The sequence below is a fragment of the Talpa europaea genome (assembly GCF_964194135.1).
Source record: "Talpa europaea genome assembly, chromosome: 8".
Lineage (NCBI taxonomy): Eukaryota > Metazoa > Chordata > Mammalia > Eulipotyphla > Talpidae > Talpa > Talpa europaea.
Genome location: NC_140075.1, coordinates 119,213,178 through 119,240,876, shown reverse-complemented (window position 1 = coordinate 119,240,876; position 27,699 = coordinate 119,213,178). Strand labels below are relative to the sequence as shown.

Sequence of the window (27,699 nt, the reverse complement as noted above, 5' to 3'; positions counted from 1 at the left end):
CTCCGTGGTGGATCAGTTTTCATTTTCCTCTTTGGAAATAAAGGCGGGAACAGCAGCTGCCGTCTTGCGTGTGAGAAAGAAGTGAAGATGGTGTTCTTGGGTCCTGCTGTCCCTGACCTGTGTGGGGCCTCTTACTGGGGGTTGGCGGGTGGGAAGGGTCGTGGAGCTGCTGAGCCCTGTGCCTGTATCTCCCAGGCCCTTTTCCCCAAAACCCATCCGTGCCATGGCCTGCAAAACCAGCCAGAAGCCAACAACGCCGTGGTTTGTTGCACCCATGCACCCGCCCCCTCAGCTCCTGACTCAGTATCTCCACTTGCATGGCCTCCAGGTCAGTTCCTATTTTGTGTGTCCAAAACCCAATTCCTCATCTTTCACCCCTCAGCCTCCTCCTGTCGCAATCACCCATCCACGCAGCAGCTCAATTCAGAAACCTGGGCGGGGGCAATCTTTCCTCACAGCCCCTACTCCGCCCCGCACCCCCAGCAGCAAGTCTCAGGTCTTCCTTCAAATCTGTCCCTTCTCTTCTGCCGCCGTCCGTGCCCTTTACAACAGCCCCTAACCGGTCTCTGCTTCCTGCCGGTGCCCCCTGCACAGGGCTGGCAGAGGAAGAAGATCAGATCCCGTCACACTCTTGCTCAACACGCTCCAAAGGCCTCTTACCAAATGTAGAATAAAACTCAGTCTTTTGCTACAGTCATTGCTAAACATCACTCCCTATTTTGGACAAGCAGGTTCAAATCCTTGTAGGGAAGAATCTAGAAAGTTTCTGGGCAGGGATGGTACGGCCAGAGCCGGCCAGCGGGATGACTTCCAAGAGGAGGATGGACACATTGTGAGAGTTTTTTTTTTTTTTTCCCAAAGCAAGCGAGCCAGAGAGGAATTAGTCGCATTACTTAATGGCTGCGCCTCAGAGACAGCAGCACTTAATAAATGTCAGCGGCCACCGCACTCCCAGCCCCGCGTGCCGGGAGCCAGCAGAGTGGGGGAGGGTGTTTGGTGGAGATGTCAGAGCCGGCTAATCCCACAGCGCTTGCGGCCTGCAGAAAGCATCTCAGAGCTGGATTAGGAGAGGAGCTGCTTTGCTGGTTAGAAGGCCCAGAAAATTCTCCGAGAGGAGAGGAAGCCTCTTTCCAACGGTGAAGGAACGCAGGGGTGCAGTGGGACGGGGCCCAAGAAGTGGGGCCTGGCCTTGCCGTCCCTGGGGCTGGGGCCCGGGCTGCGGAGGTGGCCATGAAGATGGAGCCCTCGGAGCTGGCAGCCTCTGGGCTGTCGTGGTGGGAGCAGAAGTCAGTGCACATGGGGGGACAGGAGAGGCAAGGAACGAAACGGGGAGGACCTGAGCGCAACGATGCAGAATCTCTGGCGTCGTGGGAGGCAGCGCCCGTCTCCACAGCGCCGCCGCCGGCCGTGTCTGGGCCGAGAAATGGAGGGTGCAGGGAGGACTCTCTAGCTTGATGGAGCTTCTCCTGGAGTCGCTGTTGCCGGCGCCCCCCACGCTCCCCGTGCCCTCTAGGGCAGACTCAGAGACCGGCCCCGGCCGCAAGGCCTCCTCCCTGTGCTGCTCACACGCCACAGCTCCTCTGGGGGAAGCCGGGTGCCAGCGGGAACCACACCCGCCTGCAGCTCCAGCGCCCTTCGGGGCCCCCCACCTGAGCCCTCTGCCTCGACTGACGAAGAGCAAAACCCCACTAGTCAGTGAGGGCCGATTCTACTTCTCCTGCCGACAGGCGGAGGTGTGGAGCAGCCCAGCGCGGGGGTGGACACTGCCCGTCCTCTGTGGGCAGCACCCCCACTCCGGGCTAGAGTCAGGGTCAGCTCAACACACAGTCACCGAGTGTCCTGCCGGCACGCTCTGTGGGGCGCGCAGGGGGACTGGCCGTTCCCTGCCTCCCAGGGGACAGCGCGTCCGGGGTGGAGCAGAGGATCCTCGAGGCAAGCTCTCTGAGGGCCGCACCCCTCCCGCCCGGCCTGCGTCTCTGCAGAGGGCCCGCTGTCGGGGGAATGGCTGACAAATGAACATGGCGGAGCCCAAAGCTGTCAGACGAGACTGAAACAACCTCCGAAGGGCCTTCCGAGGTCACTGAGTTTTCCGAAACGCAAAGAACCGACTGCCCCTGGGACACCAGGCCAGCTGGGCACCCGCTCTAATCCCACCCCCAGGCCTCCAGGAGGGGACACCGTCCTGCAGGAGGAGCACTCGAGGAGGCTCTGGTGTCACCCCCCTGCTCTACATGTCGGCGAGGCCCCACGGCCTGCAGCTTCCCGGACAGGCTGGTCCCAGCACTGCGACCCCTTCCTGGGTCTAGGACCAAGGCAGCACAGGTGCCACTGCTGGGTCACAGCCAGTCCTAGAAGACAGTCGTAGGACTCACAGGTCCCCGTTTGTACCCTGGCCTCCTACAGAGAGCGGGGAGTGGGACCAAGGGCAGCATAAGCCAGATCCCCATAAGCTGGGCTGTGGGGGAGCAAAACAAGACTAACCTCATCCTGGCATCATCTTGGGAAGAGAAGGTTCCCATAGGCAGGAATGGAACACACACACACATGCACACACACGCACACACATGCACACACACACGTACACACGCACGCGCACACAGATGGCAGGGGGCTCAGCCTCCTTCCCGTATCTGTGAGATTAATAGTCTTCAAACACCACCCAGAAGCTTAACTCAGTTGCTCAAAAACTTTTAGGTTTTCCAGAATCCTGTCCTACGCCTCGGTGCAGCCACCCCAGACAGCCACACCTGTCACCCGGCTCAGTGTCCTACACTCTGACAGGTGGCATCACAGATTCCCAAAAGACTCTGGGCCCTCCTGACCCCAAACCTGGCTCATGCCATTACTTCTACCCGGAGCAACCCTTGCACCCCTTCCGCGTCTGTTCTTCAGGCCCTAACTGCTGAGATGCAATCAATGCCACCTCCTCCAAGCAGTCACCCCAGATGACTCAGGGTTGGCTGCTCTGTTCCTGGAGTACATTGGACCGATCCAACTTGCCAGATGGCAGCTGCTCATGCCCTCCCTGCCCCCCAGCCTTGAGCCCCTCCAGGGCAGAGGGCACTTCTTAGTCATCTCCAGTTGCACAACCAGCTCCTCCTGAACATAGCTCGGTGCACACTAACTGAGAAAATCACTGTCCTCGCTCAGCAGATGGTCTCACGACCACCAGCCTCTCCACGGCACTGGTGGGCATCGATGCCCTTCATGTCTCCACTGTTCAGCTGCTTCCTTCTCTCCCTTGCTTTCTGTCTAAACTGCATCCAGGGACCTCCCTGGTGGTGCAAGGGGTTAAGACACAGCCTATGAAGCTGTCCACAGCCTCTGCAGCACGAGTTCCATCCCTGGCCAGGGAGCTAACCCCATGGAGCAGCAGACCTCTCCTGCCTCCCCACTGCTCCCCTCAGCAGCGTATTTCTGTCAGTCTGCCTGTTCTGCTCCCCGCTCTGTCTCTGGTGAATCCTCTCACCCCCCACATGTCTGGCTTGTACCCCGGTTCTTGTATGCCTGAATAAATAAATCTTTTAAAAAATAAATAAACTGCATCCAGCATCTGTGTGTGTCTCCGCCCCCCAGCCATGCTCCAGACCCTCCTCTCCCCCACCTGGACCTCTGCCGCCGCTTCCTCGCTGGTCCCCACTGTCCTCCTGCCCCTCTGACCCATTTTCCACTCAGTGGATGAGTGTCTGGAAAGGCAAATCTGTTCTTGCAGCCTCTGTCTTGTGCTCACCATTTTGCCCCAGATACCAGCCCCTCCCCAGCACCTGCACCAGAGAGGGTGCTCAGGAGAAGGCTGCTGAGAGACCGGTGGGGGGGGTGAATGGCTGGGTGGGTGAATGAGTGAGTGGATGGGTGAGTGGGTGGGTGGTGATCGGGGTAGGTGGGTGAGTGGGTGGGTGGTAGGTGGGTGGTGATCGGGGGCGGTGGGTGAGTGGGTGAACAGACCTCTCATTACCCTGCAGCCATCTTAACCCCCAGTGCAGGTCCCGATTCCAGTTTCATTTGTGAAACTGAAGTGGAAGAGGGTGGGCTGGTGAGATTTTTTTTTTTTTAGCAGGAACCAAGAGCGGCTCCTTGCGCGGGGGCCTGCTTCGCCTCTTGACTGCCCTTTGCGTTTGTCTGCACTGATTCGCACAGGAGCCACGGCCCGGGCCCGGCAGGCTTCCGCTCTCCCCGCATCCACAGCAGTCACCCCGCAGGAAGGGCCCTCGGCAGCCCCACGCGGGAGCCGAGCAGCAGCGTCAGGACCAGCCTGGGAGGATGCCGGGGGCCGGGGCAGGCGGCACCGCCCGGCCATAGCACCATGACGCAACGGAGGGCCCTGGGCTGCCCACCCGGAAGCTGTGGGTGACGGATGTGCCTCCGCTACCCAGCAGATGCACAAGTCATTCCCCCCTTTTAATTATACCAGCACCAGCGCAGGCGCAAAGCCCTTCCTCGGAGGCTCGTCGGAGGCCGAGCTGACATCGAGGGGCTGTTGGGGACATGCGACCCCATGGCGCTGTCTCCACCCCTGGGGGACACCTGCTGTTGCCGCTCCCTTTGCTGCTGCGGGGGCCAGCGGTGTCTTCCGCTCCCTGTCCTGGCTCCCTGGGACACCGCCCAGGCTGTGCAGAAGCGCCCACCCGCAACCTGACCATTGCACCTTCCCGCTGGTGCCCCCGAAACCCAGAGGCCATCGCCCCTGCCTGGATGCTGCGCTCATCGTCTCCCCAGTTCTGTCTTGACCGGCCCCGACCCCACCAGCCCCGTCAGGTCTCGTCTGAACACGGCCAGAGCACGCCCCTGAGGAGCAGGCCGGCCTTCCCCTCGGCTCTGGCCCTGCACGGCGCCCCGCTTCAGGACAAGCGCCGCGGACGCCCTCACAACAGCCCTGTCTGCCCCCCTGCCTGCGCCTCCCCACTCGCCCTTCCTATCATTCCAGCCTCGCCGGCCCTGCTGCTCCTGAGCCACCCAGGTGAGCTCCGCCTGCAAGTGGAGCGGGGCCTGTCCCCCGGGGATGTCTCCCGGCGCCAGCGTGCTTGGCTGTCGCCCGCCAAGGGTGGCTCCAACGCCATCTCCTCAGCTGGCCCCGGCCCGTCCCCTCTTTTCCTCGTTCACCTCCTCCCATAGCACTGCCATTTCTAGCACATTCTATGGCTCACGGTTTATCATGCCTACTGCTCTCGGGTCTGTCTCCCCTGCCAGACTCTCAGCTCCGCATCTGCTTGTTCAGTGATGGCGTCTGGGCTCGGGGAGCGCAGAAAGGCTCCAAATGCTTGGATGAATTCAAGTCTGCGCCGCCTCCCCATCAACCTCGGCTCCCAGCCTGCCGGGGACTCTGCCTCTGAGCCCCCCTCAGCTCACTCCCCTCCACCTCCACCGGCCAGACTGTCCACTGGGGTCGTTGGTTGCTCCCAAGCACACGCTTGTGTCCTCCCCACTCCTGAGAGGCCGCTCCCCTTCCTGAGGTCCACGGCATCGCCCTGTCCCCCTGGCTGCGGTGCCTGAGCTCTGCCTCCGCCCCAAGGGCCCCTCCATTGTCCCACGGCCCTGCGTGGCCCGGAGGTGGGCGAGCTCGTTGTTCCGGCGCTTACTGCTGCCCTCCTCGGGGCTCTCTGCTCCGGCAGGAGCGGGCCAGTCGGTGCACAGGCCGGACACCGGGGCTTGGGACTGATCCTGTGGGCTCTTCCCAGCCCAGGGCCCCCTCCTGCCGGGTCACCTTGCTGCTCTTTCCTTCCCCTGCGCTGCCTTTCTCAGCCCCGCTTCCTCCTGCACCCAGGCTCTGCCCACCCCAGCTGCCCTTGGTGATCCCCTGGCATCTCCCGTGGCTTGATGCTGCGACCCCACCCCCATCCCGAGGGCCAGCTCGACTCCAGACTTGCCAGCTGGCCACCTCCCCCATCCCCTCACCCCCACATCCCCACGGCACCCCCACTCCACGTGACAAAGCCTGGAATCCTGAGCCCACCCCCCCCCACCGTCCTGTCTGTGCAAGGGGCGTCTGATCCAAGGCCACCATCCGGGAGTCTTCCTCATCCCTCACCCTGACAGCAGTTGGCCACCTGGTCCTGCACTGCTGGCCAGGACACTGTCTCTCACCTGGCCACCGCTGGGTCCCTGACCTTGACCTTCAGACTCTGGCCACTGGGCTGGGAACTCTCCACTAGACCCTCAGGGCTCCATGCTGCCTGGGAACTGCCCACAACTCCCAGCACGCTGTCCACTCACCCTCCTCTAGCTCATGTCTCACCCCCCCAGCCTCCCTTAAGCCCTAAGATGGACAGGCTTTCTGTGGCCTCCAGACCTTCGTCTCCGCCATGCCCCCAGCCAAGAACATGCCCCTCTTCCCCACCTGCGCCCCAAACTTCCCCTGCAGAGTCCTCCCTCAGCTCAGCCAGCGCCTCCTACAGGACACCTGCTCTGGGTCGTGACCAACCCCCAAGGGGCCCTTGGACTCCATGTAGCCTGCAGTCACTGTGTGTTCTGCCTCCCCAGCCATCCACAGGCACCCCAAATTTCACATAAGGGAAAGCAGAACCCTGACCTTCACCCAGCAGCCTTCCCAGGCTTTGCCTGTCTAGATACTGGGGCATCCTCAGTCTGACCACAATGGAGAGCTCAGCATGTACTTGTGGAGGGTGATCTGTGGGTCTGTGAGTGATTTACTGCTCTTTAAATAGATCAAATTGGGGTCCCTACTCAGGGGTAGGGAAGTGCTTAAAAGCGGCTGTGCTTCCTTGAGTGAAGAGGCACGGGTTCCGAGCTAGAGCCCTGGACAGCACAGACCCGCCGGGTCCCCTCTGGGCAGGGCCACCGTGGTGAGCCCAGCAGAACAAGGGCCGTCCGAAGCAGATGCTGCATGTCCTCCCAGGGCTCCCTGGGAGATTCCGGCTGCCGGTGCTGCCTCTCTGGCGGGGATGTCACCTTGCAGGCCTCCCGGGACCAGCTCTTACCTGGGGCTGATGGCAGCTGGGGCATGAACACCCCAGCTCCCTTGGTCCACAAGTGGGGTGACACTCAGGCATACAACCTCCACCGCAGAACTTGGGCAGCTGCAGGGAGCTCCCTGCAGAATCGGGCTCCCTGCAGCTGCCCAAGTGCTAACTGACTTGACATCACGCCCTCAGCTGGCTGCCAGCCTTTCCTGGTCTTGGCCCCTCCTCGAGGGGTGTCCTCCAGGCTCACCTTCCAGATAATGAATGACCTGCCCTGGAGTTCTTGTCTCGGCGTCTATTTCTGGAGGAGCCCTGCGTGGCCCAGATGGTCCCCGGAGAACGCCAGGCTGCTAAAAAGTGTCCATCTCCTCCCCGCCCCTTCTCCTGGGGGGTTTATCTTCTGTCTCATCCAGCCACATCCACCCACCTATTCAAGGCCACAGTCAAACACCACTGTCCTCTTGCCGCGTGTCAAGCTCTGAGCTGTCTTCGGGGACAAAGATGAATCTACAGTCTCTGTCCTTAGGGATTGGACGAGAAATTTAATAGATCAGACTGGCTGCTTGTCTGGGACGCGAGTAGGACATCCTAGATGAGATTTGCAATAATATCAAGTAGCTGACACTGACAGCTTGGTGGCCCTGCCAGCACAGTCTGAAGCGTGGTCACGTCCAGACCCACCAGACCGTCTCGACAGCCCTGTGCATACAATGAGGTCCCCGGGAGGCCAGAGTTACAGAGCGGCAGAGCCAGTCCTCTGCCCCAATGCAACAGGGAGGGTCTCTTAGCCAGGATCACCTCCCCTTCCATTATGGCAGACACCTCTGAGCACCTGCTATCACATCTGCTTAACAGCCCCGGGAAGGTGGTGACACCCCGGGAGCTCTGACTGCGGACGGACGGGCCTTTGTGGAATGTCCAGAGCAGCAAATCCTTTGAGCCAGGAAGCAGGATAGAGGCTGCCCGGTGCAGCTGGAGGGCTCTGTGTCACGGGGTTTGGGGTTTCTTTAAGAGGTGATGAAAACGCTCTGGACTTTGATGGTGGTGAGTGTTGCCGAACATCGCACACACACCAGAATAGCTGAGTCACATGCTTTAAAGTTGCCGAATTCTGTGTTATAGGACCCTAGAGACCCCAGGCCTTCCAGCACCTCGGCTTGGAGTGGCCGAAACGCATTTCCTTATTTCCACCTCAGCATTGAGTCCAGGCTCCTCACAAGATTCTGAACTCCTGGAGGGCAGGATCCAGTCTGCCCCAAATCCTGGGAATACCCCAGTACCCAGGGGGACAGCAGAGGGCACTCACTCATAGGCAAGCCCTGTGGCCTTTTGGCCCCAAGTCCCCTGGGACTCGCTGGCCCTCTGCTCCGGCGCAGACCCCTGGCTGCTGCTGCAGGGCTCTGGTTAAAGCCCAGGGTTGAGACCCTGACTCCCACAACCCACTCCCTGCAGGGGGTGCCGGGGCATTGTCCATTCTAAAAGCTCCCAGAGGGTGTCGATGTGCTGCCAGGGCAAAGGCCTCCAATGGGGCAGCTCCCTGAGGGCAGGGCTGTGTGGGACCCACATCTGTGGCCTGGCCCTGCCCGACCCCCAGGCAAATGTCTGTTCACTAAATCAGTGAATAAAGGTTTGTTGAGGATATGAAAGTCCACCAATCTTTTACTTGCTGGATACATGCAAATACGTGGAAGACAAATAATCCCATTTATTGAATCGGGAAAGCGAAAGTCAGCAATTTTTTAAGTGCTTTTTAGAAAAACCAGCAACTATGAAAGCTCTTATGGATCAGATGCTCAAGTTGGGGCCAAAGTCATGTTCACACGTGCGCTGTGCGCAGTCAGAAGTGGGATGCGAGGCAGAGTCCTCCTTTGGATGGACGGTGGGTGGGTGGGTGGGAGAGCTGGGGCTGTGGGTGAGAGGTTTGTTCAAACAAGGACTATACTGACGCGACAACCCGCTTACTGAGTGGGCTGCATCAGGCACCAGGCTAGGCCTTCACAAATATTATTTGTGCTCCCGCAATGAGCTTCGGCAGGCAGGACCATTCCCCATTTGCAGATGCGAAAAAATATGCTCAGAGAGGTTGAGCATGGTCTCTCAGCCACACAGCACAAGCTGGTGAGAGCCGCAGCCAGGCCCGGCCTCCAGGTCCTCCTACTGCAGACCAGGCCAGCAGCCCAAAGACAACGGGACAGAAATCTTCCTCCCACATGTGATGACCATCCGACACCCCAAGATCTAATCAGTGACTCCAGTGAAGACCAGCTCAAGGCACAGACACAGCCGCGAAAGAGAGAAACATTCAGAGTGACCCACCCTGTGTTCGATGCCCATGACTCTTGCGACGACCTTGCACTTTAGATCCAGGCCTCCGAGGGCCTCCTCTTCTGCCTGCCCAGCTCTCAGGACCACCCTGAAAACCTGCTAGTGCCTGTGACCGCGCCCCTCATTTCCCAGAATGAAGCGCAGGGAAGCCCAGGATGCCGGCTCAAGCCCAGAAGCTGTGTCCTCAACATGGCAGCGACTCGAACCCACGGGTGTCCCTTCCTGGCACTGCCCGAGTCTGCTCCAAGCGCCCCCTGGTCCTGAGAGGACCTCGAGAGAGAGGCAGGGCTTCCTCCGCTCAGTCACTCCACAGAACCCAGGGGCACCCCCTTCCCTTCTCCCCTCCCACAGGCCTCCAAGGCCCTCCCGTGCAGGCCAGACCAGAGCTGGACACCACGCAGCCCCGCTCACCCCCACCCAGCCACACAGCCCACTCCCCGCCCCCCACCCCACCCGCCCCGGCCTGGACCTACAGGCCGGCAAATGGCTGTAAGTGTAAATGAGGCCGCACCACTCCCCTGCTCAGAAACCTCCAGAGGCTTCTAATTGCACTTAGGATGAAACCCTAACCCTCCTCTAGCTGCTCAGGCCCAGCCTTCTCCAGTGGCTCCACTTCCTCCTCCAGCCCCGCACTTAAGCTGAGGTGGAGCCCCCCAAGCACAGCCGTGCTTTCCACTCTTGCACGCCGTGGGCCTCTAGGGAGCCGCCAGACCAGCAGTTCTCAGACGCGTGTGCTGTCAGACGCCCCGGAGGGCCGCGTCATCTCAGGTTGCTGGACCCAGAACTGACTGAGGAGACGTTGACCGGGGCACTTACTCTGAGAACCAGAGCCCTAGAGAGCGCCGGTGGCGTCAGGGGGCTTTGGCGCCCCACCCCCTCCCTCCACTCCAGCTCCGGGGGCCATGGCAGGTCACGTCCCCGGGAGCCTCAGCGTCCTCATCTGGAAAGCGGGGTGGTCTGTGGTGCCACACGCTTGACCAGCAGGTGCTTGACCCACCTGACTCTCCTCCCTCCAGGCCCAGCGCCTGCTCATTGCCAAGTGATCTGGGCGAGGTGTCCACGACTGCTTGGGCCTCAGTTGCCACGTCTCAGATGGGGCCCCACAAACTACCTGCCACGCACTCCATGGACAGTCAGTACAGCGCAGAGCCCAGAGCCACTGAGGGGTCATCCCAACAACAAGCCACTGGCCTTCAGGCCAGGAGTTGCTTAAACATGTTTCTGGCAGCTCTTGGCTGAGAAAGGACCCCGACTAGAAACTTGGGGTGAAATGGGCTCAAAAGGATGCCTAGACTCCCCGAAGGATTCAGCCAAAAGAAAGGGTTTCTGGAGAGTTCTGGGGCACCCAACGCTTGTGATCTTTAAGTCAACTGGAATCCCCGGGGATAAGGTGTTCTAGGAGGTGTGGGCAGCAGTGAACGCTGGCCAAGGCCATAATCAAGGAGGCTGGAGGGCCTGGCCAGGGCGCCACGCAGCAGCCAGAGCTCGGCACCTGGGCCGACTGTAAATGTCAGCGGTGGCCCACGCTGCCCGCCTGTGACTCAGCTGGTGGAGGCCACGGAAGGAGACGTGTTCCAGCCCTCAAGGAAAGCACGTACACCCCCTCCGTGAGACCTGCTTCTCAGGCTGATTGGGCCAAAAATAGCTGTGGCAGAACAGAGGCGTGTTTCCAGAGTGTCTATCTTGAAGGAGTTCAAAGCACTGATGGAGATTCGATATTTTTTTGCATTTGTTTTATTCTTAGAAAAACCCGAAGAGAGGTTCAGTGATACCCCAGAGATGAAGGGGTCACCTGGACCCCCTCCTATGTGCCAAGGACCAAGTCCTAACAGAAAGACTCAAAGGGGACTGTGGAAGTTCTCGAATGCCTTTCATATTCACCCACAGCGCTCGGCGGCATTTAGTTCCCAGGGCTGAGGTGGGAGCTCCGCGCGCCTCATCTCACTTCATCCCCAGAGTGTGAGTTACTCGTCCCAGGCTGCCTGGCCAGTAAGGAGGGTAAGTCGAGGCATCTGCTTGCTCCCTGCAGCTTCCTCTGCCTAAGTCTCCTGCTCCCTGGCCTGGAGTCGGCTTCCGGGCCACCCTGTCCTTTCTTTGACGGGGCCTTGCTCCTTCCCGTGCGGAGCCTTCGCACATACTAGTCCTCAGATCGGCCCACCTTCTCCTCAGAGGAGCTCATCTTAGCTCCTGCAGCCCCGAGCTCCAGCCTCCTGCGGGAAATCCTTCCCGACTTCCCCAGAGCACCCCAGGCCCTGTCCAGGTTGCCTCCAGCCGTGGAACAAGTCACCCAAAGTTAGAACAGCACAAATGTGTTTTCCGTTCCTCTCACGGTTGTGGGGTCGATGGGAGCCCCTCGGTCTTCCTTGCTATTGGCCTCCCCTGGCCAGGGCTGCGGCCATTGCAAAGGCTTCCTTGTGCCTGTGTGGTGGCTGGTGCCGGCGGCCGGCGGGGTGCCCACTGAACCCGTCCCTGGAAGCCTGCACGCAGTGCCCACGGGGCCTGGGCCTCTCGCAGCCTGGCGGCTCCCGCCAGGCTGGGGAAGCGGCGGCCCTTTGGTGGAGATTAGATGGCTGAGGGGTGGGGCAGCACGACTGCTCCTTGGAATCCAGCAGCCAAGGTTGCTCCTGTTTGAGGAGCAGAGAAGCAGGCCGCACCCCTTCACAGACTCTGTGTCCATTTTAAAACCACATCACCCTCCATCAACACTCACACACACTTACATTTTCTTGGCGCCATCACCCCATCCTTAAATGTCCCATTACCTGCCTGGTGCCCGGACCCTGTACTAGACAGAGACGACCGTCCTGAGCTCTCTTAGTCCACGTACAGCCCTAGCCTATAGCACGTGCCAGGCACACCATGGTCCTCTGTCGCTGCTGATTCACTTTTTTTTACAAAGACTCTTGACGGCTCCCTCTGTGCCAGGCGCCGCGCTTGTACGGGGGATGCACGGCGACCAGACAGGTCCCTGCAGCCACGGAGCGGGTCGTGCGCTGTGTGACGGCAGGGCAGGCACGGTGCTCGGGCAAAAGATGAAGCAGACGCAGCACCGGGGGACTCAAGTCAGCGTGTGCGACGAGGGCAACAGAATCAGAGGGTCTGACAGGGCTGCCCACCGGTCACTTCGATTGCACGGTCAGGGAACGGGAGGTGACGCTTTGGCTGTGAGTGGGCCGGGCAGCCCTGGGGAAGAGCGTCCCGAGCACAGGGAACAGGAAGCATCAGCTCCTTGACTGGGATGCGGGAGGGGCCGTGGGCAGAGCTCGGGAAACCAGGGACAGCAAGCTCCGGAACCCAGGAAGCCCGGGGCAGGGCTGTCTCCGCCCAGGGCCCAGGGCTGAGCCCCCACTGAGCGAGCAAGGCTGACAGAGCTCCTCTCCAAGAGGGAGGAGCTCACGTTGCCCGCCCGCCCGTGCCAGAGGGCGGCCCAGCAGGAGGGTGACACCTGCCGTTTTGCCCAAGCCCGGAGGGCTCCTGGGGGTCAAGGCTTCAGGGCTACAACAAAGAGGTCCCTGGTAAACTGGGACATGCTGGTCCCCCTGAGGGGCAGGGCACTGTTTGGATGCAGAGGGGGCGCTGCCTGACCACGAGGACACCCAAAGATTCCAGGAGACATTTCTGGCAATTGCTTCCAGGCGATTTTCCAGGTCTGTGGGGATGTGTGTGAAGGCCCCTCTCCCCTCCTCCTCCCGCTCCCCAGATGGGGCACTAAGGCCAAGCTCCCGCAAACCCGCCTTCCTTGAGCAGTGAACCCCTGCATATCCCTGGGCTCCTGCCTCGGGGTGTTGGCTCCAGCAGGCCCCTCTCCTCTGCAGCCTGCCCGCTTCTGCTCCTGCCTCTCCACAGCCCACCTGGGATCCTTTCACACCTTCCTGCATCCTCCCTCCCTGCCCTTTTGGGAACTAAATAGTCTCTTCCAACAGCGCCCTTGTTTCCCCAGGTCTGGCGCTCCAGACGCCTCTTCATCAGAATGATCTTCACAGGACGGTGAGCAGCAACAGGCACTGGTCCAGTTTTCAAACCCGTGTGTCACTCATGGGAATCTTCAGGCTCAGCCCTGCGGGGCGGGTGTGATCCTTAATCCTGTTGTACAGCGGAAGCCACCAAGGCTTTAGGCCACTGGCCCTTTCGAAATCCCGCCGGGCAACTAGCAGGTCAGCGCTCGAGCTAGACTCACGAGCCTGGCGGTGGTCTCTGTCCTTTCAGCACTTGGCCTGGTGGTGAGGACGGCCCTGTGTGCCTCCGGTGCCACGGGGCTGGACACAGGGCAGGAGCGTTCTGCCGACGGCTGCCGGGTGAGGAGAGTGTGCAGGCACGTCCAGTGAGCGAAAGGCCAGGGCAGTCGAGCCTGGGCCTGCGTGTCAGAAGGACGGCCAGCACGGACACCCCTGCAGACGGCTGCAGACGCCGGCCTGGAGCTCCACGGGGCGGAGCTGGCCGTCTGTTGCTCACGCTGACTTCCTGGTCCCGGCACAGTGCCCAGCACCCGGTGAGCCCAGCACGCCCGAAGGATGACGGGGGCTTCACGGCAGGGAAGCCCCGCCCGGGGGCAGGCTCATTCCTCAGGCCTCTCCTCCAGAGCAGAGCAGCTGCGGCTGCTCATGGGCCGGCTCATGGGCCCTGACTTGCGTGCGGGGTTCTGGGCTGGGCTCAGCAAGGAGCAAGAGAATGTGTTTACATTCTCTGCCACCATCTGCTTGCCCGGGCATAGCACGGCATGGCTGTGGTGTGTCCTTGGCCCTCGCTGCCCAATGTCCACATCCTCAACCTAGGGTTATTCCCCCCACATGGATTTTCCTTTGGGAAGCCATCATTCCCTTAACCTCACAGCTCCCACCCCCAAGCATGGGCCCTTGGCCGAGGCCTGGCCAACCAGCTCAGGTCATCCTATCATAGGCCTCTGTGATTGGCCAGAGGATGGGCATGTGACCCAGGGTGTCCGCAGAAGGTGAGCCCAGGATTTTGGTTTAACTGTTGGGAAAGAAAAGCTCTCTTTGTAGGCGACTGCTAGAGTGAGGTTGAAGGGATCTGGAGCTTGGAGCCACACGGGCTGAGCCAGCCTAAGAAAATTCAACCAAGAAGAAATCAGAAGAGAGGCAGAAAGGGGAATGCGATCCTGTCATCACAGAAGGCCTGCCACGGGGATATCCTCATACACAAGCCAAAATCTAGCATCGCTCCCTTACACTTTACATCCCCGAGGCCACTCCAGGGTGAGTTTCTGCTCCCGGAACTGAGTGCTGCCTTAATAGCACCACACCCGCTCCCTTGTCTCTCGGGAGCCCAGGTCCAAGTTCAACACGGGGCCTCTGTCCGCTCACGTCGGCCTCCCCCGCAGGCCTCCACTCCTCAAAGCCCCCAGCCTGACTTCAGGCCCTTGTGGGTGGTCTGGGGCCTCAATTATCAAGAGTCCCCAAATAGATGCCAGCCTGGCAGGTCACCCCCAACCCCTCCTCCACATCATCAGGAAAGTTGATCTTTTGAAGCAGATGAGGCAGGATGGCATCTCTGTCCTGCCTAAAGCCAGCGTGGGCTCATGGCTGCCCACAGTCGAGTTTCCCAAAGGATAGGCCCATGTCCCTGCCGCTGAGTGAGCTGGCTTTAGATGGCACACGGAGCCAGCACACACACACATTGAAACAGAACAAGAAACAGAGCAAGAAACTTAACCCCCTTTGACTCACTTACAAACCTTCCGATTGCTTTCTAGAGGCGGCCCTGGTACCTCCCCAGCCTGTGCTTCTCTCCATTTTTAACGAGAGAAAGTCTTGAGCTCGCAACCTCCTGCAGCGGGCTGGCACTTCTAGGCAGATTTGTTCTCACTGTATTTATTTTTATGGCCCTCCTCTATTTTGGCAAGTAGCTATATCAAGTTTTCTTTAAAGTCGTTATACCAAGTATCCTTTGGAAATTAATTTGTATATAAACACAAAAGTGAATCTATTCAAAGAAAAGAGTAACGGGGGATTTGGGTACGGTGGACATTTGGCAAACGGGGTTCACATCCAAGTCATGGGATATGCTCAGCCAGACGCACGAGGCCCTTCGCAGTCCACCCCTTGACCATTGCCTTCTCTCACTGGAGGGCTTGAGACTCCCGGACGAGCCCACCTCCACGCCTTTGCCCATGCTTCCTCCCGCCTGGACGCCTTTCCCCACAACCTCCTGATCAACCTTGAACAATCCCATTTTAAGACCCGGATCAAAGTCGCGGCTGTAGTTCAGCCGCCTGCTGAGGGCTTTGCGTGCACCTGAACAGTTCTGTGCTCTCTCAGGCCACTGCTTACAAGGAGGCCACCCCTGTGAGGCTGAGAGAGACCAGAAGACCAGAATGTTCTTTCATCTCTGTGCTACAGCAAGCTCAGTTAGCACAGGATGAGTTGAAGGGACTCTACCAGAGGCCAGCACACCTGACGAAGGCACTAACCTGAAGCACAAGCAATGGGGGAAGAACTCTAAGGGAAGGAGTGGGTGCCTGAGACCAGGTCACGCTATCCAGCTTTCAAGAGCGAGAAGGAAGGGGAACATTCTGGGAGAGAAGGATCCTGCAGTGGCCCCAAAGCAGGGGGCTGGACAGGTGGAGGTTCTCGACTTTAACTCGTGGAGAAATCACCTCAGAATTTGACACAATGACAATTCCTCAGTCCCACCCCAGAGACGCGGTAGGTGGGTATGAAGTTGGCAGTGAAGCCGCACTGTGACATCAATCCTCAGGTGCTGCTGAGGGTCACACTTGGAGAAATTCGGCCACAGGTGTCAGGCAAGGAGGGAGAACGGCAGAGGCCTGGCAGACAGGCAAAAAGGCGCACACACAGCCCCGGATCCCCCAGAACACCACGTAACCCCCTGCACCCGAGAGCCCGGAGACAGCCCAGCACAGAAGACAGCTTGTCAAGGTTATTTAAAACATCCCAAATAGCTCCCTAGAGACGTGTTCGCGAGGTCGGCTCACACGTGATGTCAGGTGTAGCTGAAACGAGCGATCAATCCAAAATCTAGCTCTCTGCTCAAAGGCCTTATCCGCTAGCGAGCAGGGGACTTACCCCAACCGCAGCCTTCTCGGGCTAAAGCATCCCTCAGTCTGAATGACCAGCAGCCAAATCATTCACAGAGGAAACCAAGGCGAACGAGTCAAAGAGGGGGTTTAGCAGAATTTGCGGCCCAAGACACCCCTTAACTTAATGCCCAGAGCCTCCACTTCTGGAAGTCTGGAAGTGGATGGAATACGAATTGGCTCCTTCAGCGTGAATTAAAGTTGAAAAATGAAGCTGGGCACGCGGGTGGGGCATTTGAGACCCGTGCCCGGCAGCTGGCCCCCTTTAAAGGTCTGGCCCTCGGCACACGCCAGGCCGAGCCGCTCATCAGATGGAGACTGACTTTTATCTGATTAACCCGTGGAGAAACATCCTTCTCCCTCTCCCAGGCACGCTCTGTGGGAAGGCGTGCTGCGGGCTGCGGAGGGAAGTTGGGCCCTGGCTTCCCTCCTGCTCGGCCAGTGGAAAATTACAAGGGAACCAAGCCTGCCCTCTGCTACGCTCCTAGGTTGTTCCTGGCCCCCCAAACACAGGCAAACCCGGACACGAGCAGAGCGATCTTTACTTACCTGGCGGGGAGAGGAGTCGGGGTGGGGGCGGGGGTGGGGGTGGCGGTGGCAGCGGGGGAGGGGGCCGGCACTGGCAGATGTGTTGGCAGCTGTTGGTCACCTTGGAGCAGGACTTCTGGGGCTCGCCGTGTGTCACCTGCACAAACGGGCACGCGAGCCCAAGAGAAGACCATCAGGCAACTGGGAGCAGAAAGGGCCACCCCCCCGGCTCTCCAGGCTGGGTCCTGCCCTGGGCCAGCGCAGGAAGAGAAGGCAGAGGTCAGGTGGGCAAGGCGGGAGGCTGGCAGTTCTGGTGACCGAGGTTGGATTTCCGGCCCTGCCAGGGACCCTGTACGTCAAAGGTGGTGGCTTGGATGTTAACGCACGGGCAGGTGAGCGCTTGCAGGTGAACTACTTCATCCTCCCCACCGTGCAAAGGAGGGGACGGAGGCCCAGGTACCGCTGGTGACAGGACCTGGTTTTACCTCCTCTGCAACCTCCCGGCTGGGGTGGCTCCAGCTTTCCTGGCTATGCTGCAAGGCCAAGGCCTTGCCTTTCCTTGGGCCCCAGTCCTGATGGCCTTGCTGTGTCCACCCCGGGCCAAGTCTCCCCATCTCAGGGGGTGGAACCTCACCCAGTCAGACTCTGCTCTGGCATCCCAAGGACAAGGAGAGCAGAGCAACAGCCAGCATCATCCAGGAGGCACCAGGATGGTCTTGAGGAAAGCACACAAACACATCCCCCGTGTCTGCCCGCAAGCTTGGGGGATCCCATGGCCACACCCTGCGAGGGAGACCCCGATAACGTCTCCAGCCCCACCACCTCCTCCTGCGTGTGCTCACTTTCCACTCTGCCCTCAAGGCCCTTCTTCCAGCCCCTGTACCCTGGCCATGCTCCTCCCGGGAGCGCGCTGCTCTGCCGGCCCAGAACAGAATGTCCTCCCACATCTTCCCCTTGCTTTGCCCCGATGAAGCCTAGAAGGGAAGCATCTCTGACCTTCCGAACCAGGTCGGATCTTCTTTTCATAAGCTCTCCTAGCACCAGGTTCCATTCTGTGGGACTCAACTCTGCATATGGGTCACTACCTGGCCATACCCTCTTCACCCCTGGATCATAAGCTCTTCAGGGGCACTGAAGAAATGCCTGGCATTCAGTGTCTGGCGAATAAATGAATGCATATGAAAAGCTGAACCAGAGTTCAGGCCTCCTGGGTGTGGTTTGGGGCTGTTTCCAGAGTCTGTTTCCTCCCCTGTAAGGGCGGGGGGCAGCAGGGGTGAGCCCCAACCCCGTCCACACGTCAGTCTCTCAGAGCTTTAAGAACTACACATGCCTGCGCCTCACTCTTGCGCCTGAATCAGAAATTCTGCAAGGGGAGGGGGGCATGGGTGCCCTGTTTACCCTTCCTGAGCTAAACTTCTGCGTCTAACAAGTGAGAACCACAGTTCGACAGATGCCGGCATCCTGCCCCACGCACGGAGTTCAGCCTACAGACCAGGCACGTGTGCCCGTCCCAGAGCAGCCGAGTCAAGGCACGAAGGCAAGAGCTGGTGACCTCAGTTAATTTCTCTGCTGTCATCTCGAGAGTAGCAGTCCTGAACCCGAATTCCTGCCACTGGCCACGGGGCTAAGCCAGGCCCACCTGCTGCAGGTGTCCTGGGCCAGCAGAGAGGCCCCGGCCCGGGAGCTCCCTCCCCACCTGTGAACAGGCCGGGTAATGGCGCCCGACGGCAGCGGGAGGTGGATTGATTACAGCTTTGCCTCGATAACCATGAGGTCAAAAACCTCCTGCACACACTTTTTTTTTTTGTTAGCGCTTTTAAAGAACCATTGCCTGCATTTCAAACTCTGCAAGGCTGTCTAATCTCCCAGTGGGAAGAAAACATCCTCAGACTTTGAGCCTTTTCTCAGTTATTTCAAGGAGATGATTAACTCCTTGCACGGCCATGGCAAGTCTGCTGGCTTCTCCACCAGCGCCGCTGCCTGCTCGCCCATCCTCGAGCCGGTGCTCTGGCCTCTGGGCCCCTAACATGGGGGGTGGGGGGTGCTCAAAAGCTCCATTCTCCTGACGGCTGGCCTCTGAGGTCGCGCTCCACTGAACTCACCAAACAGCTCACCAAATGGGTAACCTTCCAGCAATGCCATTGCCAAAGCAATCACCTTCACACTCTCCAAGGCACAGTTTATGCGTGAGCTCAAGAGGCGCAGGCCTGCTTCACCTGGCCCAACACAATGACCTATTTTTGCGAGCGGTAGCAGGGCACAGATGTGTGAGTGTTTAATGTGATGAAATTTTGGGCGGGGATGTCAGGGCCAAGTTTCAAGGCTGAAGCGGGAGGAAAGGAAGGAACCGTCTGCATTTTAATCATCCGTGGTCTCTTGGGTAACGGCCTTGCTGAAATGCGAGCGGGCACAACTTTGGCCACGGTTATCGCAGAAGTGCCCCGTCTACGCTGTTGCCAACCTGTGTTCCTCCTTCGAAGCCAGCTCTCACGCGTGCTTCTTGGCAAGCCATCTTCCCACTGACCCCCCGAATTCGACCCCCTCCCCTGCCCAGAGCTGCTTCTTTGCCTTGTCAACTTTCTGGCACTTTCTCTGCTGTTTTGGAAGGTCTGTCCTTACGCATTAAGTCTTGGGGCAGGCAGTTTTATTCATCTGTGCTTTATTAATTCTGACCAAGTGTGACTTCCTGAGGTCTGCTGTGTGTCACCCAGGGAAACGTGGTGCCGCTGCACCACAAGGACTGGGAGAGGTTTTTATCATCCACGCACAGGGGAGCTCCCTGGTGGCGCAAGGGTTAAGACGCACCTATGAAGCTGTCCGCAGCCTCTGCAGCACGAGTTCGATTTCAGGCCAGCCATGGAGCAACCCTCATGGCGCAGCAGACCTCTCCTGTCTCCCCGCTGCTCCCCTCAGCAGTGTCTTTCACTCGATCTTCCTGTTCTGCTCCCCACTCTGTCTCTGGTGAATCCTCTCACCCCCGCACCTCTGGCCTGTACCCCAGCTCTTGTATGAATAAATAAATAAATCTTTAAAAAAAAATCATCCACACTCAGGCTGAGCCGGTGCCAGTGGGCACCGTGGAGCTAAGTCAAGTCGCAAAGTTACTCAGGGACAGACTGAATGAAAAGGCGTGTGCAGGAGGATCTGTCCCCACCCCACCCCCCGCCACTCTGGTCCACTCAGGTTCTGAGGATTGGCGGTGGGGTGGACAGCAGAGAGGAAACCTCAGTGCCAGGTGCTTATCACAGCAGCTGGCCCGTTTGGTTTCTGTCCCAGGGCGCTGAGAAGGAGAAAACACCCGAGTCTGAAGTTCCCTGTCCTTAGCTGGACTAAACTGACAAGGAGCAGAGGATCAGAGAGGTTAATGACTTCTTAAGAGCCCACACAGCAAAAGGCAATTTTTTATTGCATGCTTGTCCTTGTCCACCTCCCTGGCCCTGCTCTGCGGCTTTCTCCTGCAGCCAGGGAGAGAGGGTGGGCACAGGTAGGTGCTGCATTCACCTGGATTTGGTAGCTGTCACTCTGAATGGAGGACATGTTGCTCCTTGGCTATCACCTGTGCCCACAATCAGGGCAGCTTCTGGTCTGGTGGATGTTGCCTTTTAAATAGTCCTGGAATCCGTGCACATCGCCCCAACCCCAGTGCCACTGCTGTGAACCAGGCCACTATCATATCTCGCCCAGGCAGCGCTTGCTCCCTGGGTATCGTGGCCAGATAAAATATTTAACATCCTGATACATTTTAGATAAAACAACAAAACATTTTTCGTGTATAAGTATAACCCAAATGTTGCGTGGGATATACTCATGCTAAAGAATAATCACTTTTTATTTGAAATTTAGACGTGTTAAATCTGACCATCTTGTCCTCACTTTACCTCCCGCTTTGCCCCCATCCACTGTGCTGGAGTTGGACTGAGATTTTGAAATGCCCATCTGAGACTGAGGCACCTCTGGCTTCAAACTCGATGGCCCCGTTGGTCACCGGGGTCAAGTGGAAACTGCAAGACATTATGTTAGTGGCTCACAGCAATGGTCTTAGCTGGGACTCCCCGGGTTCTCCCAATGCCCCACTTTCTCTTCCACCCCAGGTGTTGCCCCTGCCTGGACATGCTCCCCCGGCAGGCTGATTTCTCCTTGTAAATGTGTCAGCTGAAGCGCCACATCTTCTAGTCTTCACCAGGTCCCATCTCCAAGCCATGTGCTCTGGCTGCACACTCTTGCTTGTAATGACTCATTTAATTACCTCTCCAGTGCCATCCTGTCAATGCCATGAGGCACTGGTCCCTTAACACTTAACACGGGGCCGGGCAAACATTAGGTGCCCGATGGCGTTGCTGAATAAATAAGCAGGAGAAGGTCAGCCTCACTTGGGTCTGGGGTGGCTCCTCGCCAGCTCGCAGGCCCACAGGCCAGCATCAGAGCCCATCTCCCTGGTGATGGCTTTAGGAGGATGCCCACAAAGATGACGGCTTCTGGCATATTCTGTGGAGACAGGCCAGCACCACAGTAACTTGATGAGACACACTCCTGTCACACCTAATACATTTGCTAGCCTGTCATCCCCTACGCCCGCAAAAAAAAAGAAAAAAGACAGAAAGGGAATTATCTGGAAGTGAACCCAGAAGAACCCTAAATCACAAGAGCTCAGAATCTCAATTCCAGACACATTAAAGAAAAAAGAAGAAAAAGAAAAGAGGCTAAAGAATGTCTCCATCATCCTCCTGGCAATTTAAATGTCATCTGACTTTAATGATGAAGTTTCTTATCACCCAGGCTGCAGCCTGAGGCTTGGGGCTCACATCTCAGGCGGAACCTGGTGCTGGGGGGCAAGGTGGGGGCCGTGGTCTCTTGATTCACCAGTGAACTCATAAATTACAGGACTTTGGACTATCACGCTCCCCCTTACAAATGTTTCTATTTGGGGGGCTTCTGGCGAGGTTCATGGAAGCACAGATAGCCGCGTTCGCTGTCTGTAGCCCAGAAACTCCTGTGACATGACAGATTTCAATCTCTCCACTAAAGGGAAACACATGGCCTGGCGCACTTCCCTCCCCTTCTCTGCTCATTCCCCTGGACCCGGCTCTCTGGATGAAACACCAGATCCCTCCACCCCACGGGTCCCTCTGCCCTGGCTTCCCCTCCCTAGCACTGGTAGATTCATTTTTCCAGAGCCTTGCGCCAAGATTTTAAGCATTCTGCTTGTCTGGAGGATTCCTTTCTAATTGATTTTCACAAAAATTGATCTGTACTGAGCACCAGCAAGTGAAATGCAACACACACACACACACACACACACACACACACTCACACACTCGCACACTCACTGTGTAAGAGCTGCCTGAGTGAAGGTCACTGTGAGCAAACTGAGCTGATTTCACAAAACCATTTGTTTTGATGGTGACGGGATGTGGGTGGGGTGGGGAGCGGGTCTGCTTTTCTACCCCTAGTTCAGGCAGCAGCATCCAGCCTGGGCGGCTGACAACATCTGATTGCTCTCCCTGCCAGCTGAAAAAGTCTCGGACGAGAGAAAACCGTAAAGAAATGAAAATGAAACGAAATGAACTTAACATCTGAGGTTCAGCTCAAAGCTGAACACGGGAAGCTGGTCCCAAGCCACCCAAGTGTTTAAAAGTGACAAAATCCCGAATCCTGGGGAGGCACAGCTGAGTGTAATAACTGCTGTTTCACACATTAAACAAAGCTGTCAGTTCCGAAAAGAAAACAATTGTGAGGCAGAGGCAAGAGAAGAAGGGCCTGGTGCGGGCAGTGGGGGGTGGGCCAGGGCGACCTGCCCACCCACCCCCCCCCCGCCCCCCCTACAAGGTCCTGCAGGCACTGGAGGCTCCAGTTCTCTCCAGAGGCCACCAGGCCACCCTCCATGCAGGAATGAGGCGCTAATCCCAGCCCTCCCTTGGGACAGCTTGCAGACCCCAGCAGGGGAGCAAGCAAAGCAACCCCCTACCCCTGCCCCTTCTTTAGCTGCCACCACCCACTTAGGGAAGCCATCTGAATAGTCCCCGACTCTCCAAGTGCCACGAGAGCACAAAGCTAAGACCCCAGAGTGCCTATTTCAATGCCCGAAGCACTTGCTAAACTTCTGACCATTCAAAAATGTCCAGCAGACAACCTGGTGATGAGAGTTCCCGGCCAGCCAGACAGGGGAGCGGCCTGGCCACGACTAACATCAGTCAGGGCAGCAACACCCCCCAGTCGTGTGGTGTGGACCAGGCACTGCCTTAAAGTAAAGATATAAAACCTTTGCTTTATTTCACCAAGTGCTGAGCACAGCACAGCGAGGAAGTAGAAACCCAGGCCCAGAGAGGGTAAGTGCATTGGCGCGAGATCCCCAGCTGGTGGGGGGGGGGGCAGAGCTGAGCGTCAAAATTCAGAGCTGACCCCAGTGACCACCTCTTCCTTGCTCCACCGGACCATGAACCTTACACACTCCGGAAGGTACCAGGCCATTCCATTTAACCTCCCTGACCCTGACAGCAGTTCACTCCAGCTGGCCCCTGCCCTGGGGTCCAGACCACCCCAGGGGAGAAAGGATTTCATCCTCCCCAATCCTTCCAGCGCAGCTCCTTCTGAGGCCCCCCGGAGTCCCCACAGCCTGTCCCTCCTGTGCTGAAGTTCAGTTTAAGGCTAAGTCGCCGCTTACTAGAGACTCCTGTGGGCCATAAACCTGTATCCTGGAGATCAGTTTTCCTTTCTAAGTTTGCAAGAACTCTGAGGGTCCCCCACCCACGCTTCTGCGACAGAACGTGATGAGAGGGCGCTCCCTGAACCCCTTGATGTTCCAAGGCCCTGGCCTGCAGGCCTCAGCAGACCACGTCTGCAGCTTCTCTCCGGAGTTTCTTATTTTTTTGGGGGGGGGGGCCAGGGTGGGGGCGAGGGGCGCGGAGGGGTGGGGGGGACTTGCATCTTTTTTGTTAAACTCTCCCCAGGACCCATCACAGAGGCGGCGCTGGAAGCCAGGTCGGGGAGAGAAGTGGCACCCCACCCCGCTCTGGACGCGTCTCCCGGCTCCCGGCCCGCCAGGCTCACCTGCACGAAGCCCCAGAGCGGGTGGAGCGCGCAGTGCAGCAGCAGCGAGCAGCCGCCGCGCAGCACCAGGTCCCGGAGGAGCATTTCGGCCCGTGGCGCCCGCTCTCGGGCGAACTGTCAGGGGAGCAAAACTCGGTCAGGCGGGCGCTGCGCCGGCACCATCGCGGGCGCCCCGCACGCGCAGCCGTGGGCCTGGGGTGGGGCCGCCCCGCACCCGGGGCTCCCCCGCGAACCCAGCCCCTTCCCTCCGGCCAGCGCACGTGCGGACCCGTCCCGCACCCTCGGAGCAGCTGCTCCCGGACGCGCACCCTGTCCTGGTGCGCACCCCAGACCCTGCGTGCACCCCTGGGCCCACGCACCCCCCGTACTCCTTTCACCGCGCACACCTGGCCTCAGGGACCCCTCCTCGGTCAGACACCCCGACCAGCCCGTGCGCTTCTCCAGAAACAGCCGTTCCCAACTCACTCCCGCAGTGAACACACTTCAAACCCGGCGGGCGCCGCTCGCGCCGCGTGCACACCCGCCCCTCGCGCCCGCACACTCGCGGACCCGCGTGCACACCCGCCCCTCGCGCCTGCACACTCGCGGACCCGCGTGCACACCCGCCCCTCGCGCCCGCACACTCGCGGACCCGCGTGCACACCCGCCCCTCGCGCCCGCACACTCGCGGACCCGCGTGCACACCCGCCCCTCGCGCCTGCACACTCGCGGACCCGCGTGCACACCCGCCCCTCGCGCCCGCACACTCGCGGACCCGCCTGCACGGACCCCCGAGCTCGCGCGCCGCGTGCCCCGCTCCGGCCCGCCGGTCCCCGCTGCGCACATCGCACACACGCACCTGGGCGCGCACCCCGCGCCCTGCCCGCGGGCTCTCCCCGGCCCGGCTCCTCGCCCGGGCGCGGCGCCCCCCGCCCGTCCCGCCCGCAGCCCGAGGAGCCCCGCGCCACCTTGTCCCGCGCGGCCCGGCGAGGCGCGGGCGGGGAGCGGCGTCCGCGGTCCCCGCTGCAGGTCTCTCCCCAGCCGCGGGACGCCCCCATTTAAAGCCGGCCGCTCCCCAGGCCCCCGCCCTCTAGGCGGGGCCTCGGCGCTCACCCCGGCGGCTGCGCGGGCGCCGGGCTCCACGCCCGGGGAGGAGCGCGGGCGCCGGGGCAAAAGTTTGCGCGCGGCCGGGGCCTCCGGGGCGGCGACGCCGGGGCCGGGCGCGCGTCTCGCGCGGGGCGCGGGGTCCCCGCTGCGCCGGGGCGCGGGGCGGGAGGGGCGGCCCCGGGCCGGGCCGGGCCGGGCCGGGCCGGGCGGGCCGCCGAGAACGCGGGGGGCGGGGAGCATCGCCGCGGAGCCGCCCGGAGCCCGCGCTGCCCGCCCGGCCCCCGCCCTCGCGGTGGCGCCGCCCGGCCGCCCGGGGCTCCCGCGTCACGCCGAGGGCCGGAGGCAGCGCCGGGGCGCGGGGCGGGCGCGGGCGGGGGCGAAATAAATATGCCCGGGAGAGGAAAACAGACGTGCGCCCCCAGGGCCGCCCCGCACCCCGCGCCCCGCGCCCCGCCGCGCGCGCCCCCCGCCCCGCGCCCCCCGCCCCGCGCCCCGCCGCGCGCTCCCCCCGCCGCCCGCGCGCTGCAGCGAGGCCTCGACTCCATCTAGCGAGGCCATTGTGCATCGGGAGCTGAATAATTCATCCCCGCGGGAAGCGGACGCCCGCCCGGGCCTCGCCGCGCGCTGCCCGCCCAGGGTCCTCGGAGGCTGCGGCGCGCGGGAGGAGAGACTCGCGGGGACCCCTCGGCGCTGGCCGCGGGCGGCCTCGCTCCGTCCTCCGCCCAGTTCTGGGGGGCAGGCCCGGCTGGCTCTGCGGGTGCCTCCCCGGCCGCAGGGCTCGGAGGTCCAGACAGTCCTGACCGCCCTTCGGGGCCCAGCGCCCCATATTCGCTTCTGCAGTGCAGTCACCCCGACCTCCCAGGGTCGCCGCCCTGGGAGGACCTTCCCCCCCCCCCCCCCCCCCCGGGCTTTCCTGGGTCATCTCAAACTCTTCTGGCTGCAGCAAGAACATCAACAAGTCGGCTCCTCGCGTTTTCCCAACACACCGCCCAGGCCTCGGGCTGCGGTCATGGCTGCAGCTCCTCCCGTGCGCGCCTGGAACTGCTGGACAGGAGGGAGCCGCCTTCTAGAAGACCCCGCCGCCTGCCCCCCGCCCCGGGCAAAGCCGCCCTGGTTTTAGATGGAACCCGAGGGCCTCTAGGTGGAGTGGAGAGTCTGGCCTGTGGCACTCACTGAAGAAATATTTACTTGGTTTCCCTCCCCAACACACACACCCCCACACTCTCTCCAGGTATAAACTGCTCTGCAAAACCAGCCTTCCGACCAGTTTCCTAGCGACCTCCTTCCTGTGGAGGGTTGACCGTATGAATCCTGTGGAGTCCCGTGGGAAACAGCAGGATGCTGGGGAGCAAAGGTGAATGAGGCTCTGTCCCTTCCTGCCAAGAACTCGGGGTCTCACAGGAGACAGATAATAAAACCAGCCATCCCCCTGTCCACTGGCATCCAAGGCTCCCAGGTCAGGTGTCCTCCTGGAGTGGAGAGCAGTGTAAGGTTGGGGACTCCTCGCACAAAGAAGTGGAGATATTTGTTTGTTCATTCCTTTACTCATTCATTCTGTAACCAGGTGGTCCCCAGGAAAGGGGGAGGTTCCCTGCCCCACCCAAGGGAGGGTGGAGCTGAGCAGGAAGAGGAGAAGCTGAAGAAGAGACTGAGGAAGGAAGCAGGATGGAGCCAGGAGACCTGGAGGAGGCGCATGGAGCCTAGAGACACGTGAAGAAGCTGCGCTTGTCTTTTGGTCGTGGACGGGGTGACACAGATGTGGGTGAGAGACCCGTGGGGAGGTGACCATGGCAGCTTTTATCTTGATGTTGATTTTGCTCTTTTCCTTCCGGGCTTGTCCGGTTGTTTCTGGCCCTTTTCTGTGGGTCCCCACTGGAAGATGCTCTAGACTTGTGGCAGGCTTTGGGGCCTTGCTCTGGGCCAATCCCATATGGATGGACTTTTACCCACGAGGGGATGGGTAACTTTGGGTGCTTCATTTAGAAACTAGACTCTTTGCCTTACCTGTATTGTTTCCTAGTTTTATTAAAGTTCCTTCCCATTAAAGTCTCCTATGTTTTGTGTTGATGCGGCGGATGGCAGAACCCATTTAGAATAGGCAGGTTTGCGGGGTTTGGGCTGCCCCTCTCCCTGTCCTATAACAATTCCTTCCAGATAGGATGTCCGTGAGCACCGACTAAGGGCCAGACTGCATTTGATCCTCAAGGTGTACAACAGAGGGCAGCCAGATCATGCCAAGGCCCTTCAGGGGCCCACCTTAGAGCAGAAGGGATGCGAGGAAAATATTGGGGAGGAGACTTCCTAGCTTGAAGCAGGGGCATCACAAAATTAAAATGCTATTAGGTCAAAATAGTCAGCTGAGGTCAAAATAACACTGAGTGTTTTCATGCATTAAGCCCATGTGTTGTTCAGTCCGTGCTTTATGATTCCGGTGTGACAGCCGTCCTGGCCACCGTTACCCACGACTCTTTAAAAAGTCCCCGATAGCACATGCCACTTAACGTGCCTTGGATCACCTTCCATTCTGTTGTCACAGCTCAGCGCGGTGAACATAACTGCCCTATTGGACAAATTCAAAGAAGTGAATCACGTAGGGTGGCACAGCTTCTCACCTGGGAGTCAGAAGCACCGACCCCCAACTGGAGGTTCAAAGCTTGGAAAGCACCTTGCATGTTGGGAACCTGGCATCATCCGTCTGGTCTCCACTGTTCCTGTCCCGGACCCAGCCTGGCCTCTGTTGCG

General features: G+C 59.7%; 1 protein-coding gene across 1 annotated transcript in view; it reads right to left on the bottom strand.

Moving 5' to 3' along the window:
* The window catches only part of PRIMA1 (proline rich membrane anchor 1), a gene marked incomplete at both ends in the record, with an annotated part of 42,560 nt that extends 18,605 nt beyond the window's left edge, over positions 1-23,955 (bottom strand). The window contains 2 exons of the mRNA XM_084239857.1: positions 16,846-16,981; positions 23,872-23,955. Coding sequence (XP_084095983.1) covers positions 16,846-16,981; positions 23,872-23,955 — 220 coding nt within the window. The remainder of the gene's footprint in view (positions 1-16,845; positions 16,982-23,871) is intronic.
* Between the last annotated feature and the right edge of the window lie 3,744 nt (positions 23,956-27,699).